Source organism: Carettochelys insculpta, chromosome 5, assembly GCF_033958435.1.
Source record: "Carettochelys insculpta isolate YL-2023 chromosome 5, ASM3395843v1, whole genome shotgun sequence".
In the NCBI taxonomy this organism is placed as follows: Eukaryota; Metazoa; Chordata; order Testudines; family Carettochelyidae; genus Carettochelys; species Carettochelys insculpta.
In genome coordinates, this window is record NC_134141.1 from 40,927,620 (window position 1) to 40,945,729 (window position 18,110).

Consider the following 18,110-nt stretch of genomic DNA (forward strand, 5'->3'; position numbering starts at 1 on the left):
AGTGGATTGTGTTGTCAGTGGTGGCTAAAATTTAATTTTGTCCCGTAGGGATTTCACATGAGCAGGTTATTTTTTTTTTTTTTTTCTTTTTAAATGTAGCATGTTCTGTGTAATCTAGATATGTGCGAGTACAGTGTATACAGTAATGCAAGCCTGTTTTGTTTACAGATTCAGTGGAGGCTGGTGAGAAGCTTGTGCAGACAGCCCTTGAAGCTTTTGGGAGAATAGGTACAATTATTTTGACTAGTTTGTGGATGCACAATTCTCTTCAATGGTGTATTTAACAACAGAGAGTTAGTGATAGCAAGTACAGGAAACAGCGTCAGTAGGGTCTCAATATTCACGAGGGTTTCATGCCCAGAACCCTCATGAATGTTGATTTTTCACAAATACAGGGAGTGCCTGGAGCCCTGGGGGAAGCAGCAATTGCCGGCGCTCATGACAAATTGAATTCTCAAACGTTAAGTTTGCAAATCGTGAGACCCTACTGTAATTTTAAATTCAAGATTTTTGCGTTCAATTCTCTAGCCCTAAACAAATAAAAAATAACTGGAAGTAGTGTTACTTATACAAGGAATTCAAGGAATAGTATTTCTCCCATAAACAATCTAAATGCTCAAAATAGTTAGTTAAGGCTTGCAATTTTCTTTTATACTAGTAACTGCTAACATGGTAAGAGGTAAATTTCCGCGCCCCCCCCCCCCCCCCCCCGGCACACACACACACTAGTACAGGTTGCACCTCCCTTGTCTGGCATGGTTAGAATGTGACAGGTCCTGACCAAGAGAATTTGTTGGGTGAAGGGGAGGTCCAGGGCTTCTTCCCACAGCCTACCCCCCCGCCCTCTTGGACTCCATCCCCAGCCTGGGATGGACAAGTCTGCTCTGGAGCTCAAGCACTTGCGTTCCAGGGGACTCTGTCTCTGTCCCTGCAGGGCAGGTGTGTGGACTCTGGCTTTCAGCTGCCATGGGCCAGGTGGGGACTTTTGCCTCAGACACAGCCCCTGCCCAGTACTCTCTTGTCCTGGAACCACAGAGAGCACCTGATTTGAGAGGTGCAAACTGTACTTATGTTTTATTCAACTAAATCTTAAATGTTACGTGATTGTTTCATATTTGCAATTACAGCAGTCTCCTCAGGTGGAAGCTGTCCTTAATTTTTCAGTTCTAAAATTTAATTAAGTCTGTCAGACAAGCCCTCAGACTACTAAATGTACGATATCCTTAAAACTGCTGCACTTAGCTCTCATCTTCTCCATCCCTCCTGTTCAAAATATTCCCAGAGAGAGTCTTTTGCATCCAAAACCATGGCAGTTTTTCTGTGGTAAAAATATGGGGGAATATAGGAATGTCTTCTCTTTTTATTTCCAGTCCACTCTGCTTTTCATTTCTATGCTGCTGCTATTCTTTCCTGTATACTCTCTCTATCTTTAGATAATCTCTTAACTAGCTCTGCTAGGTCCACCAGATCCCAGGTCGTCCACCACATAAGCACAGAACAAAAACAATCTTATCCAGCCTGTATTTCTTTTCACATGTTAGCCTGCTGAGAAGCCAAGCGTGAAGGCTTAGAACATTTCAGAAACAAGAGCTGGTTGTTAGGCAGCACAGACTAGAGCCATTAATTCATTTTTATAAAACTATAACTGTAGGTGTAACATGTTTTTGATAAGACTTAATTGCAACTTTTATTTTTAAATGAGAGGTTTAGTATTTTATTGATGACTTTAAAATAGACTGATTTATATAAAAAATCCAGCTTTTTAAAAATAGATTTTATCTACCCTGAATAAAAGCAAGTGAAACTCTGCAGAGCATTAAGTTTTGCATTATTTCTTCTTCCATTTCTTCACTTAGCTCTTGTCCCCACTCTATACTTCTGTCTTCACTCTCACCTTTTAAATTCCAGCCATTTCTGGTCTGTAGCCTTCTTTCTACTGTTTTCTTCAATCCTCTTATTATTTTCCGTCATCTCCATCTGTTTTCTCTCACTCTTTATTTCCCCCTTAACCTCTACCCTTTTCCCCTTCTGTATATTTTTCCTTTCTCCTGACCTGATACTTGCATTCCCTTTTGCTCAGGGTAGCATGTACAGAATGGAAACCTGGGCAGTGACTAATTAAAAACGAAGTTGGTGTTTCTGAAGTGTCCTTTCTTACCTTGTTGTTGGTTTTGTGGCCTGAATTATATTACAGGCTTTCTGACTGTTTCTCCATGGTGCTGCCCACTATGAGTTCTATGACATTTCAGCTGTTAGGTTACCGTAAATCATGTCGTGAGATGTCAGTGAAGCAGAAGGCCAGTTTATGGCATCTTCCAGTTAGTGTAGGCACCTCAACACCTGCATCTACCTGTGGCGAATTGACTGCAGCAGCTCACAGACTGGTGCTGCATGTCCCAGAATACATTGAAACCGAAGAAAGCCATGCAATTTCCAATTCTCAAATAGCCCTACTCAGTGGGAGTGAGTGACTATTTACCAATTATAACAAACTGTGTGCGTGCATGAACAAATGTGTGCGTAAACATAGATTTTTGAAAGTTGGAGCAGAATTGAAGTAGGTGCATGTTCATACTTCTGATGTTTTATTTTTGTGTTCTTTGCAGATATTGTTGTAAACAATGCTGGGTAAGTAAATCTGAAGGTGTTTTTTTTTTTCTCCTCTTGTACTATATTCTAATCCTTTGGTTTAAAGCCATGTTCATTTTCCTTTTCTGTTTTCCTGACAATGGGTTTTAGGATTCTGAGGGACTGTTCATTTGTTAGGATAACTGATGAAGACTGGGGTAAGTTGGTTAACTTTGAAGTTGACTTGTGAACAGTTCTAGACTGTATGAATGCTACTTCATCCTCATAAGATTGACTATCACGGACAAGAGTTGGGGCTCTTGTACCTGACCTCAGAGCTTCACCCTTTATCTGCATATCTCATCCCGAAGCACGTTCGGTTTAATTGTGCACTAGCTCGCACATTTGGTCAGTATTGTAATCCATCCTGGACTCATGCAAAAGTTGTTTGCCCTCTCCAAAAAACACAAAAACCGGTTGTCCTGGTTAAGAAATTGCTGTCAGGAAAAGACTCATATGGGAGACATGCACTAATTTTGCCATTGGCTGAAATGCTCAGCCACCCAGAGAGAGAAGCAGCACCCAAAATCAGTAGCCAGGAAAGGATGGTGTGAAGTTGTGATGCCGACTGGCAGAGCTGGAGAGCAAGCAACTAGCCACCAGTGAATTGATTGGGAATGAGTACCTAATGAAGTCCCCAGAAGACTGCCATTAAGAGGAGGGAACAGCAGAAATGTAGGCCATGGCTATGCCATATTACCACATGGAGTATGTGGGATCATGAGCCCCAAGTGCCAGAGCTGCACACAGGGCAGGAAGGGGAGGAGGGTGAAGACCAGCTGAGTCCAAATCCCCATCCCGCAGCAGTTCAAAATTCTTTTAAAATACAGTGCAGATATCCATGCACCATTTAAATTAGCAGATTGTGAATGAAGTGAGATGACTATTGATAGGCTTTTCATTTTTTTTATTTTAAACTTCGAGAAAGTAGAAATTTCATATTTTATTTTGCCACCAAAGGAGAGGAATCATGTCTGTTCAATTGATTTGATTGTAGATATAATTCATAGAGTTCATCTGAGGGGATCATTCCTGGTCACCAGAGCTGCATGGAATCATATGAAGAATCAGAAGTTTGGAAGGTAAAACTGTAGAAGCTTAACTTTTTTGACTTTTTAAAATCAATAAACAGATTGACACAAGCTTTCTGAGGCTGCAGTGGGTAACAATAAACCCCTCCTCCACCTTCAGTCAATGAGAAGGAAATAAACACTGTGCCCAGAAGTGGGAAGTTGACGTCTTTGTTTTCTCCCTTCTCCTACACACTCTGGATAACAACCTAATAATTTTTGACGTTGTTTTTGACTTTCAAGAAATGTTTCTAGGTTTATTGTGAAGATTTTTGTGTGTGCTCTCTGTCTGGTGTGTGATCGTGCTCTGTCTGGTGTGTGCCTGTAGGTTAAGTGGTGCCATCAGTTCACATGATAGCTATATAAATGTATATATTTCACCTTTTCATCTATTATAATGATGATACCGGTGTTCTTGGCACTCTTGGCTGTTTAGCTCTAGAAGCTGAAGATTAAATTTGTTTGTGCTCCAATCTGTGATCAGAATGACATTCAGTGAATAGGTGTGAGAAGGAGAGATTGCTAACAAAATATTTTTGCCACTTAATCAGTCAATGGGCAGAATTTTGATAATTGCACCTTTGTACACATGACTTAATTCTTCTCTTCTGTTGTGTAAATCAATTTGTTTGTTAAATGTTATTAGTATTTATTTACCAAATGTTTCTTCAAATAATGTGTAGAAATATGTTACTTGCACAAAATCGACTCTACACTTTTTAGATTTTTCTTACCTTGTCTGTTTTGATAACATAAGCAAAACATCTTTATTTGGACTGAAGGTAAAACCGTGTTGATGTAGTGATTTGATAATGAAGTTGAGAGATTTTCTTATCTCTATTACACAGGTGTTTGACTTGGAGTGACTCTAATTAAATAATCAGTGCAGCTACTGTATATGCTTGCCCCTTGAAATTCTGATCAGAATCAGAATTGGTTCTTGAGACTTGCTTTCAGCTGCTCAAACAGGAGACCTGTATCCAACATATATTTTGTGCTGATTCAACCACACACTTAAGTCTGTGTCTAATTTTAAGTATGTGAGTAGTGTCATTGATTACATAGAGGGTGGGAGAAAACAATTTCCAACTGAGCAAAACTGCTTTTTTGCTGCTATTTCTATAATGTAAATATATCTTCACATGAAATGTGGTTAAATGCAAACATATATTCTATTGATGTTGTCACCAGTTTTTACAAAATGGTTGTTGCCATTGTTTGCAACCTGCTGTTTTTGTTCTAATGTATGATTGAGTTCTGAGAAGTATTGAGCACCCGTAACTTCTATTGTATTACTCTTCAGTATTTGTGCCATTTTTGGCATTACCTCAACACATCCGAAAACACTTTCATAATTACCAAAATGTTCATTTTGATATGTTACGATGTTACAGAATTATCATTTCTGTGGTTGCAGGGTGTGTAACTGTCAGAAGCCAAAAATGGTTGCTACACTTAGCCCTGGATTCTTTTAGAAACTATTAATTTTATATTTTTCCTTGTCTTTTTAAGAATAATTATGACTTCTTCAGCTGCCGGCATATATGGTAACTTTGGTCAGGCAAACTACAGTGCTGCTAAACTTGGCCTTTTGGGTCTTTCAAATACTCTTGCAATTGAAGGCAGAAAATACAACATCCACTGTAACACAATTGCACCGACTGCTGGGTCAAGGCTGACTCAGACCGTCATGCCACCAGGTAAGTAACTTAAGGTCTGTGAGAACTGGCTGACTCTTAGCATGTTGGAGCACAACCAGTTTTCTCAACAATTAAAATTTTCCAGTCCTTTATGTGTCAGTCTTAACTTGCCATTGTCTTGCCCATAAATGATAAATGATCTTTCCAATGTCACATGCTTTAAGGAAGTAAGACATCAGAGGAGAGCTCTAGCAGCCTTTATAACTCAATGGAGTTACTTTTTGTGATGAAAGTTTTTGATTGTGAGTTTATTCAGTGTGCACTAAAATCATTGGAAAGGTTCCCATTTGCTTCCGTAGGTACTGGATCTGGGCTGTATTTGTGGCGTTTGCAAACACAGTAAATGCAGTATAGTATGTGTTTCTCAGAATGTGCAGTTGACAAAGCTGACCTGAGTAAATGAGAGCAGCAGATTAGAGGAAAATAGATAAATCTAACATAACACAATGAGAAGCTAGCAGGATGCATCTTTCACATAACATATAATCCAGTACAAATTTATGAAGTATAATATATAAATCAGGGGTCTCAAACTGCTTGAATCATAGATGGCCCATGGGCTCTGAGTTTGAGACCCCTGATGTATTATTGTAATTGTAGATTTATGTCTGAAAGACTTCACAGGAAAATGTTTTGAGAAGGGGTTAGAAGAAGATGGCAGATAGAAAGAATGAGGTTAGAACTTTGCTTCATGTTTTTTGATGCAATTTAGTTACTTACATTTGTTAATCTTCACAGAAGAGGAAAGTAGGTAAAACTTTGAGCAATAAGAGTCAATAGACTTTTATGGCAAGAAGTGACCATTATGATAAAGTAGTCCACAAAACACAGGCCATGGAACTGTCAGTAGAAGACGTACTACTTTATAAGTAGCATAAGGACCTGCCTCTCATTATCATTTTACAGAAATCATGTTACAAGCTGTGTCTACACAAGAAGCATCTGTCGACAGAAGTTACTCTTGGAAGAGTTGTTTGGACAAATGTTCTGTCAACAGATCGCATCTACGCATAAAAGCGGCTGGATCTTTCGATCCACTTGATTGACAAAAGTTGCCCCCCTTCCCCACCCAGAGCATCTATATGGCTTTTATTGTCAACAGTTTGTTGACAAAGTGTATTTTGTGTGTAGATCTCCAAGTTTTCTTGACAAAACCCCAGTTTTTTCTACAAAACTCTAGTGTAGGCGTAGCCTTAGAGTTTGACTAGAAGGGACCATTAGATCATTTAGCGTGACTGCCTGTGTATTACAGGCTGTTAAATTTCATCCACTTTACCCTATATTGAGGCTTATGCATTCAGCAAACGCAAGTTATACCTTTTCAAGAAGGCTTGATTTGCAGACATCAAGAGGAAGCATCTTCCAATGTTTAACCTCTTTCTCTGTTGTTAATGTGTGCCTTATTTCAAATTTGAATTTGTGAGTTCAGCTTCTAGCTTGTCTTGTACTTTTTTCCACTAAATTAAAGAGCCATTTAATATCTAGCTTTTCCTCTGTGTGGAGATACTTTTGCTCTGCAATCATCATTCAATCTCTTTTTCAATATGCTGTATAAATTGCATTCTTTAGGTCTTTCATTGTAAGACCATTTCTGCAACCCTCAGATTATTTTTGTGGCTCTATTTTGCAACTTCTTCAGGGTTGTAACATCATTTTTAAAATTTGGACACCAGAACTGTGCACTACAGTCTGTCACACCAGTGTCCTATAGAGAGTTAAAATGCTGCTCATTAGTGCCCTGCCCCCCCCCCTTTTTTTTTTTTTTGAGTTCTCATACTCAGCTGGCTCACCACTCATTCCTCCAGCCATTCCCGTGGCTGGGGCTGCTGAGGTGCTGGTACTCAGTGCTGGCAGGTATCAGAACAAAATAAGCATTGCTGCTCATTGATCTGTGTTGAGCTGTTTGTCCACTGTGAACCCTAAATAGTTTTCAGAATTACTTCTTTTCCAGGGCACAGTTTCCATTCTTTAGCTATTTGACAAAACCCAGGGAGCATCCAGATTCTCAAGGCATTCTGTCAACAGTAAATTGACAGAACACAACACTCTTGCTGACTGTCTTTATCCCGCTGTCCATGAGGTATAATGCCTCTGTCGACAAAAAGCGGGTCTGGATATTCTGGGGGGCCCTCTGTTGACAGACACGGCACTGTGCTTCCAGTTAGCCATTTTGTTGAGAGAGTAGCCAGACGGTCTGGCTGCTCTTTGTTGACAGAACAGATCTCTGTTGCAATCCGCTTGGCAATTTGGCCACGATCTGTTGACAGAACTTTTGTCAGAAGGTATCTTCAAACAAAAACTTCTGTCAGAAAATCTCTGTAATCTAGACCTAGACTGTTAAGTATGTCTCGTATGCATGTATTGTTAGTTAGCTGGTTCTTAATCTATTTGATGCATGCTTTTATATAAATGGCATAACAGCAGGTTTTTTAAATCAGAATGTTGTCTGGTAGTCAAATGCTTTACCAGTATCTAATATATTACATCTGCATATTTCTCCATCAATCAGACTTTATGAAAGAATTAAGTCAAGTTAGTTTGATAAGATGTGGTTTTGGTAAGACCATGGTGACTGTCATTATTTATATTCCTATTCTGTGTTGATTTAACTACTAGACAAGCTTTTCCATTGCTTGATGGGATTAATATCACACTAACTGATTTGTACTTGTACCTTTTGGAATGTTGGAACAATATTAGCCTTTTCTTGTCTTCTGTGTCCCAGGGTATTCAAAGACTTAATAGAAATGATTATCGGGGATAGAGAGCTAATTAGCCAAGTCTTTTAGGAGTCTTGGCTACGAATTCCCCCTTTTTATTGCCATATATTACTTTTTGATTTCCAGTTTCTGTAGTTTCCCCATTGAATGAGCTTTTAGTGAAAGTTGTCCTCTTGCAGATTGTGACTGCAAGGATTTTAGACTATTTAAGGAACTCTTCTAAAAGAACTCCCAAGTTTAATTCACATTTTTATATTGAAATGTTTTCTCCTAGTCAATTTGCCTTAGACTTCAGAAATTCGCCCTTTTGAAACAGTGGTATGTTTATATTATGTGTATATAATTTATTTACTACTGATAAGGTCTCTCCTTTGTTTGCCCATAATGAATGTAATCTGTTCAGGATCACTGGTTCTTAGGCAACCACCAGCTTTCAGTCCAGTGGTTGATTCTTATTTATTTCTCAGAGGGAGGCACATAATCATTACCTCATGTGGGGTGCAATACTTTTGTGTTAGAAAATTACCTATAATTTTTGAGAAACTAGCAATTTAATGTCTTCCAGATTGAAATCGCTCACAGTAACCATCCTGTCCACGAGTAACAGAGAGGGAGCCATGCTAGTCTATAGACTATCAAAACAAAAAGCAGTCAAGTAGCACTTTAAAGACTAGCAAAATAATTTATTAGGTGAGCTTTCGTGGGACAGACCCACTTCTTCAGACCATAGCCATACCAGAAGAGACTCAATATTTAAGGCACAGAGAACCAAAAACAGTAATCAAGGAGGACAAATCAGAAAAAAATGATCAAGGTGAGCAAATCAGAGAGTGGAGGGTTTGGTTGAGGGGGGAAGGTCAAGAATTAGATTTAGCCAAGTGTGCAGATGAGCCCCTATAGTGAAGAAGTGGGTCTGTCCCACGAAAGCTCACCTAATAAATTATTTTGCTAGTCTTTAAAGTGCTACTTGACTGCTTTTCATTCTGTCCACAAGTGCTTAAGGAATAACTCATCACATTACCTGCTTTAATTCAATGCTCTGTAAGAGACCCCCACTTGTACCTACCTCTTGGGTGTTGTTAGCTTGTAAGTAACAACAAACAAGAAGTGAAGCAGTGCTGCTGATAGTTTGTATCTTAGACTCTTCGTACTGTATTAAAGATATATTTTATTATTCATTTTGTAGTGGACTGCCTGAAATATTTACCATCTCCAAAATATTTCAAGACTTGTTTTGTTTAATTCATTTGCCCATTCATTGTGTGTGGAAAGTATTTAATGAAGTGTTGCATTTTTAATAGGATGCCCTTTGGATACCAGGCAGAGGGATGTATGCTTTGTAAAATGCTGAATAAACATGTATGAAACCTGTTGTTGATTTTTTTCTCATTCATATATAGTTTACTGAGCGGTGAGGAATATGCATCCCCATATACATAAGCTATATACATCACAAGTTTTTGTTGGGGAAGAAATATAGAAATTATAGTGGCTTGTAATGCAACTGAATAAATACCAGTGAAAAATAAAAGGAAAATAAGCAGCCTGCTAATGCCTATTCATTTTTTTTCATGCTTTGATGAAGCTAATTTCCCTTGAAGCAGACTGTGCTGCTTTTCTGTCCTGTTTGTCAGATATTGATGGAGTTCTGTCTGCCTTTGCCTAATCGAAACTATTCTGAAAAAGGCATTTTTAAAACTGTTTTTGTGTCAGCTGAGGCTATTTTTGGAAACAGCTGTAATGTTAAACCTTCTAAGCCCCTCTTCTGAGAGTTTGTATTGAAATTATCATCTAACTTTATCTATAGAACATCTAGAGGTCTGTTTTATTGCTATTGAAACGAAGTATCATTTACAAAAACGGAAAGGCTATCTAGCACTCATTCAAATGACAACTTTGATCATTCCTTCCAAAAGTGGGTGAAAATGAATGATGATAGAGAAGGGTTTGGCGGATAAGGCAGAGCTCTCAGATGTCATTGCACCATGACCTGCTTCTGATAACAAACTTGCTGCATGGCTGGAAAGGCAGAGTCTGAGCCCTGCAGCCCTGGGTGGAGGGAAGCGGAGAGGTTGAGTCTAAGCCTCACCATTGTGAGTGTGCATAGTGGCACAAAGGCTGACCGCACTGCCCTGGGTCATGCTGAGATTAGGCTGCAGCCCTGGGTTCCAGCAAGTCTAATGGTGGCCCCAGAGTTTGAGAACTGCTGGAATGAAGTATTTGAATGATCATGCGTTCATGATGTAGGTTTTTAATTTTTTTTTTTTCCCCCCCCCAGAGTTGGTGGATGCCTTGAAACCAGAGTATGTGGCTCCCTTAGTTCTTTGGCTTTGCCATGAGACGTGTCAGGAGAATGGCAGTCTGTTTGAGGTGATACCTTTTTTTCTTTCTTGCATGCTGTAGGTTTATTTTCTCTTGTAATCCATTGCAGTTGTAGCCACTGTTCTAGAGCTGCGTTGCTTTTTGGAGTGGTGGTATTCTGTTGTGATGAGAATGAAATGGAGGTGTAATGTGTACCCAGTAGCAAGTAGCACCAGCGGTTGTTTTTGTTTTGTGTGTCACATCGACTGGGCAGAAGTAAGGTGGTTAAATGTTAGTAGTAGTACGGTAAAATTCCTTTAATCTAGCCTCTGATGATCCAGGAATCCTCATGGTTTGGCATTTGAAGTCCCCTGAGAAACACGAGGGTTGAGGGCAGGGTGAAGAAGCTGGAGGAGTGCAGGGTGGTGAAGAAGCTGGCTCTACAGTGCTGCCCATTTTGCTTGCACCCCCCCCCACACAGGTGTTGAGACATGAAGACAAACAGCCTCGGGTGTGTGGGAATGGAGGGAGCCAGCACCTGCCACCGGGTTACAAGCACAGCCTCTGCCAGACCAGCCTGCCGTGCCTGGGCCCTAAACAGGCTCTGCCCCCCTCGGCTCAGCACAGCACAGACCAGCCGCCTCTGCCCTTGCTCGGCAGACACCAACCCGGTCCCCTCTTACTGGCTTGGCCCCGTGCAAGCAGGGCAGGGCAGGGCAGGGCCCAGCTCTCAGGGGTCTGTTAGCTGCACAGTGAAGCAGCCTGTGGAGCTGCTGTCCCCAGCACCATGGTGCCAGCCCAGGCCGTGCTGACCTCTGCAAGCCTCTTGAGCCCCACTTACTGGGTGGCAGCAGCGCCCGTTTTCCTCCTCCATTGAGCATGCCGGGAGCACCGTAGAGCCCGCAGAGGTGGAGAAGAAGTTGGAGACGCACAGAGGTGGTGAGCTGTAGCTGATTGTGGAGGTGGTGGGCTGCAACGGTGGTGTTGAACTAAGGCATGGGGGTTATGGTGACATCCAGTAATCCAGAAAATTTGGTAATCTGGCACCTGTCCACTCTTGGACATGCTGGATTAAAGGAATTTTACTGTAGTATAATATTCGTTTGTGGTATTAATTTTTGAGGTAGCTGTATTGTGAGGGAAATCTTTATAATGGTCTGTCTCATGTACATATTTCTTTCCACATTTCCTGTATTGGTAGCTTACAGACTAGATCTGTCTGATTCTACCACTGATGCCTACCTTTTATGGTGCCCCAGGCCATGTTTCTACATTTCGTTTTCTCTTACTCTGACAACGCATTGACAAAATTTAAAAAACGGGTGGTTTCTGTGCTGTGAATGCTAGGAGTAAAAGTTATTCGCAGACTATACATAGGATACTTTTTTATATTCTCTCAATGTGCAGTCAGAATTAATTGTCTTTATTTTGAAACTTGAGCATCAGTCTAGAACCAGAAGCTAGTTTTAACTTTATTTGTAAAAAGAAACATAGTCCAAGTTGATACTGTCCCTTTAAAAAAACACAGATATGTCTCCTGTATGTTATTGTGATTGACTTCAATCAGTAGTTACTCTTGTATTATTTTACCAGCCTAAACTACTAATACACCTAGGCTTAGTAGACAGTTCTTTGGAAAACTATCACTAATTAAAATTAATTATGGTATAGATATGCCTAGTCTTTGCATTGTCACTTTTGCTGATATCCTCTGGAGAATTGTTTTGCTTGCTTCCAAAACAAAAAGTCTCACTGATTTCTGTGATAGAGTCTGATGATGTTTTTCCCCCAACCCCCTTACTTGGCAGGTGGGAGCTGGATGGATTGGTAAATGTAAGTATTTTGTTTTGTAATAAATTGAAATAGATTGATTTAATGAGAACAAAACCTCCTATGATTGCACATTTGTCCATTTTCCAATAACTGGTAATAAAGAAAGGTAGTGTTTTTTGGTCTCTAGTGATCTGCATATATTGAATAGATGAAGCAAATTTTAGCACAGGAAAATGTGTGGCATGACCTTCCCCCGCCCCCGTCTCCAGGGCTGGCTCCTGGGAACCCTGTGAGGGCTCTGAGGCGGGGCCCTGGGGCTCCGGAGGCTGCTGGGTCCTGGCCACGTGGCCTCTGATGTCATCAGGGCGGCTTAGCAGGCCTGCTGTTAGCAGCTCATGCAGTTGCAGCTTGCCTACTCTTATCTTCCCACCACGGGGTTTCTGGGTCCATGCGGTTTTAAGAGTGGCTGGATGCGCAGATCATAGAGCCCTGCTGCTGCAGGGCGGGGCATCTCCACGCTCCAGCTGGGCACCGCTATGGAGGACTCCTCTTTCGAAAGAGCGGGGCGTGGAGCATCTTCACATACCTTCTTTTGACATAGTTTTTCAATGGAGGGGGGGGCACTCATCCCACTACGGGGTAGGGGTCTAGCTTTCGACGTCTGAGCTGTGTTCCTCCGATTTCCAATCCAAAGAGCACCTTGCATGTGTAGATGTTCCCTCTTGTCTTTCGAAAGGGGGCCTGTCTTTTTGAAATAATGTGCGTGTGTAGACACACCCTGAGTGAATACACGTAAAGGTATGTATAATAAAGTTGCAGGCAACATCTGGACCTCTGTTTAACAATTAGTGTCTGCTGAGCCACTGATTAACTCTGCCACGAAGCCTCTACGAGCTCCATGGACGGTTTGAATAGGAGAGGCAGACCCCACAGAGAATGGATAGATGATATAGTAGATTGGTGCGGAGCTAGTCTATTTGAAACTAAGCCAGTCCGCAACGGACAGGGAAAGGTGGAAGGAAATAGTGAGAGAGGCATCAGACACCAACAAGCACTGAGCCCACAGTTATTGTTGATGATGAGGCACTGATTGTTGAATTGCAGCTTGTTTCAGTGTATAAAAAAATCCTTTTTTCTCTAGTCATCTTATAACTTACAAAAATTTTTTTTTAAAAACGTATACGTTTTCTCCAACTTAGCTGAATATTAGCCACACTAGAGTTGGCTGAAAAATGAGATTCTCTTTTGAGAACTTTCTGGAAAAGTTTGTCCTTGTTTTAGCTGAAATATTTTGAATTTTGTAAATTTTTGAGCAGCTCTGACCTATTTTCTAATAGAACTGGACTCTTAAGCCATTTTATCCTCATTAGCAGCCTGTTCTATTCATTAAACAGAATGCAGGACTGCATAGAACCTTGTAGTGCATTCCACAAGAGAGTTCTTGAGGCAATTTACCATTCACCCAGAAGTATTCTTTGGGCCTTGTCAAAGGGAAAAGAATGAAGTCTTTAGTTATTCCATCTATTCTCCTTAGGATCTATAAACTTTTCAGTAATCTGTCACAGTAAATGGTAGCAAATGCATGCTCATAGAGCTCAGATTATCAGCCTGGAAACCATCACCGATCCAAGAGAGTTGAGCTCATTAATTGACTTTGTGGCCATTCCCAAGCTGAGATGGATAGTAGTCAAGGCAGTCTGTAGAAAGCCAGAGCTGGCTGTATTTTAACCTTTTCCATAATTTTCTCTAAAAAGGAAGATTTGAAACGTGGAGATTATTAGTAAAATTATCTGTGCCAGAAAGCATGTCTGATTCAGTGTCCTAAAGATGGCTGTCTTTCTGGCGCTTATCTCTGGCCTTCTCTGACAATGATGCTCTCAACAGTGTTTTCTGCTTGTAATTCAGCTTTCCAAGCCCTTCCACAATCTTGGGGCGCTGCAGTGGTCAAAATCTCATGAGAGCAGAACTTGAATAAACTTCTTAAATTGATTTATTGGATCAGTTTCTCTTGTCTAGGAAAAAGTACTGTTCAAAGGCTAAATTCACATGGAAAATATTTTTCATGTTTTAGTAAGTGTTAACTGATGGCAAAAACCATTTTAAATTCAACTACCCAGCATTTGTGAGGGGGTGGATCAGAGTTTTTGACCTAGGATTTTTTTCTCTCCTTTGGGAGGGCTGGAATGAGTTTTAATTATCTCTCAGAAAGCACTCTAAGAAATAGGGAGGTTCTGCAGTTTGTCTTGGTGACCATCACTTTGAACACTGTCTCCTATGTTCACTGTTTAATTAGTGCGCTGGGAGCGATCCCTGGGTTCCATTGTCAGGGAGAAGGATCGTTCCATGACACCAGAGGCCGTGCGGGATAAGTGGGAGAAGATCTGTAACTTTGATAATGCCATCAAGCTCCGGACTATCCAAGGTAAAGCAGTTCTTTGTTACAATATAACAGACTGGGGAAAAGAAATCTCTTAATGTCATTTTTTGAGAGCAATTTATAGAAACTTCAGGTTATTTTACTCTTTTTACAAAGAAATAGTCTGCTGAATCTGTATAACTTTCCTTTCATTTGTATCACATAAATCATCACACACTTCAGTAGATTCAGGTCTTTTTAACACCATTGCTGTGTTAATTGCAAAATATGAAACAGAATGTTTGTCTTGTTCCTTAAGGGTTTCCTGGTTCAGGTGCTCAATTTTGCTGTGAGTTCTGTGTTTTACTGTCAGATTGAAGGTAGTTGTATCTTACCCATAGGAGCAATCTGTTAATAAGAATGTGTTCCCTTCACTACTGGAATGTTGGGTTATTGTTGGAAGTTTTTGTTGGGAAGAGCTTTTGGACTTGGGGTCCTCTGGCGTGACTCTGGGGCTGCGATCTCCCTAGCTTCCTTATCCAGAATGATTTCTGTCACAATTCTGCAACTGCACCTGTGTTTTCTCTTCAGTGTTCATCAAAGGCATCCACTTCAGGCTCCCAACTCCTCTCTCCTGGGCAGAGACCTACATCTCTCTTCTTCCTGATGCGGTTTTCTAGGCAATGCAGTTCCCTTCCTGCACTGTAATATTTCCAGCAAACGAAACTGCATAAACAGGCCAGAATCTGCTCTTGACTTTCTCTTCAAAGGCTATTACTGCTATTGCTAGCAGTTATCAAGCAGCCCTTTGTAAGCAAGCACGCTTATTCTTAAGATGAAAATAATGCAGAGAAACCAGTTTAAAAAGAATAACTGTTCCCATATGCTTGCTGATAGCTTACTAGAGGTGACTCATCTGTTTTGGTTGGGCTTCTGTGGGCCAAAGTGCTGTTTCTAAAATCTGTGTCTTCCTCATAACTCCTACTATAGCTGCTGTTGCCAGCAAGAGTAATTTAGGTTTGACACTGGGTTCTCCGAGTGCAAAAACACTGACCAGATATCTGTAGGTACCATCAGTTTATTATCTGACAAGTTTTAACCAACCCCTTAATTACGGTTTCTTAAGCATAACAGGAAAGCGGCTTCTTATGTCCGTTTGACAGCAGGGCACCCCGGGCAGCTGTGGACAAGTGGGAATTCATCTGCTTGTCTGAGGCACAGGTGCCTTAAATTGCATTGCTTTCTGTGTTGCTTGTATACAGTTGTCCTGCCTTGTTTTGCAATTCTGCAGTTTCTATAGGTCATTTATTACCATTTAAGGTATGTGCTTAGCTGTCAAGTATTGATCCATTCTTTGACACTGTTTACATGGCTGCTACATCTGTTCATGCAAGATGGCTGTATGTTTGTGCCCTTCCTCTTACCCTTATCTATAACTTGTTTTGCTACAATGGGGCCATCACTTAACTCAAGCGGTGTGTTTTCCTGAGGCTTGCATCTGGATAATTGGATATAGGGGAGTATATGCCCCATCACGCCTATGCTGTTGCATACAAAGTTCTTCCGCAATTAACCCCTACAGAGGCCCTTGTCTATCCCTTAGTCATCTCATACCTCAGCTACTGCACTGTCTTGCTCTCTGGGCTTGTCACAGTTCATCTTGGGCATCACACTCATCTGTGCAAAATTTCACTGTCTTTCCCCAGCTGATCTCATGTCATTTTCTTCTTGGAATTGCTCCTCTTAGTTTCTTCAAAAACACAATGCTAGGGAGAGCTATTGAGAGCTATGTGATCTTGCTTTTGTCAGTCCTGGCCCTGTCAAATCTCTCTCTCCTTGAGCTGGAAACACCTTTATATTAAAATGCTTGCACATTGGTTCTATAACTTCTGCTGCCACGTTGATTTTATTACTTCTCTTCAGGGTGATACAACTATGTATTTACTACCTTAGATTTGCTCAGCACTGTACAAACAGAGAAAATCATAATCTCTATCCTCCAGGGAGATTGCTTTCTCTACCAGACAAAAATATTGCTCAGAAACAAGTACACATCTCAAACAAGTCCTGTTTCAAGACAATATTGATTTTGGGACTTTTATTCAAAATTATTTTCTTCCAGTGTCACAAGACTTTTAAACGAAGTGATGCCTAACACTGTCTGTGGGAGTTAAACGCTAGGTAAAGGCGGGTTTAAAAAAAGACCGGTTAGGGCAGAGGATAGTGATGTCTTGGCATGATGCCTTGGTTGGAATTGCTTCACCCATCTGCTGTGTAGGGGCAGAATATGTGGGTTCCTTTAGGGGGCTCTATTCCTTTCCTGAGACAAGTAACAAAGAGATAGCTATGTTAGTCTATATTCTATCAAAACAAAAAAGCCCTCATGTAGCACTTTAAAGACTAATAATAATTTATTAGGTGATGAGGTTTCATGGGACAGACCCACTTGTTCAGATCTGTAGACTTACCAGAACAGACTCAATATATGAAGCACAGAAGTCCAAAATTGTTACCAAGGTTGACAAATCAGAAAAATTATCATCAAGGTTGACAGATCAGAAGGGACAGAGAGAGGCGGGTGAGGTGTGGGGAAGTTAAGTGTTAAGGGAAACATCAAAGTATGTGGAAGAGTCCTTATAGTGGGTCAGCTAATTGCTGTTCCTGTTCAAACCACTTGTTAATGTGTCAGATTTGAATATGAATGTTAGTTCTGAACATTCTCTCTATAGACAGTTGTTAGTCTCTTTTTTCTCCAGAACACAGACTCTCAGGTTTTTAGCAGAATGGCCCACTCCATTAAAGTGCTGGCTGATGGGTTTGTGTACTTGGAGATTTTTGATGTCTGCTCAGTGTCCATTTATTGTTTGGTGAAGAGTGTTTGCAGTTTGCCCAATATACATAGTGCATGAACATTGCTGGCACATGTGACATTAGGTGAGAAACAAGAAAAGGTGCCCCGATTCTGTAATCAACGTGGTTAGGTCCAGTGATATCATCTCCAGAATAGACATGTGGACAAAGCTGGCAACGGGGCTTGTTGCAAGGAAAAGTTCCAGAATTAGTATTACTGTTGTATAGCCTGTGGTTGCTAGTGAGAATCTTCATAGGGTTTGGAGGTTGTCTGTAGGAGAGAACAGGCCTGTCACCTAGGGCCTTCTGCAGTGTGTCGTCATGATTTAGGATAGGTTGTAGGTCTTTAATGATGCATTGCAGTGGTTTGAGTTGAGGGCTTTAGGTAATGACAAGTGGTGTTTTTGGGCCTATCTTGGAGTACTTTTTTTTTTTTTCTGGATATTCATCTGGCCCTGTCTTTTTTAACTTTCTCAGTGGGTAATTATGATTTATGAATGTTTGGTAGAGCTCCTGACGCAGTACATCATCTCTTTCAAATACAGTCATCTCTGTTCAAAATCTGCTCACCCAGTGATTCCCTTCCCAACCTACAGGGCACTGCTCGTGACTGGGTGCCACAGCATCAGTCTAGCCTATATAATCCCTGGATTGAGGTCCTAGTGCACATACATGAAATTTTGTGAATGACTGCAGGGATTGCTGTCCACAG

The 18,110-nt window shown here is 40.8% G+C and overlaps 1 protein-coding gene across 1 annotated transcript in view; it reads left to right on the top strand.

The window, feature by feature from the left end:
- The window catches only part of HSD17B4 (hydroxysteroid 17-beta dehydrogenase 4), a 123,569-nt gene that overhangs the window by 7,878 nt on the left and 97,581 nt on the right, over window positions 1-18,110 (top strand). The window contains exons 4-11 of the mRNA XM_074994996.1: window positions 169-228; window positions 2,607-2,628; window positions 2,740-2,786; window positions 3,626-3,710; window positions 5,211-5,398; window positions 10,397-10,488; window positions 12,228-12,252; window positions 14,486-14,614. Of these exons, the coding sequence (XP_074851097.1) occupies window positions 169-228; window positions 2,607-2,628; window positions 2,740-2,786; window positions 3,626-3,710; window positions 5,211-5,398; window positions 10,397-10,488; window positions 12,228-12,252; window positions 14,486-14,614 (648 nt within the window). The remainder of the gene's footprint in view (window positions 1-168; window positions 229-2,606; window positions 2,629-2,739; window positions 2,787-3,625; window positions 3,711-5,210; window positions 5,399-10,396; window positions 10,489-12,227; window positions 12,253-14,485; window positions 14,615-18,110) is intronic.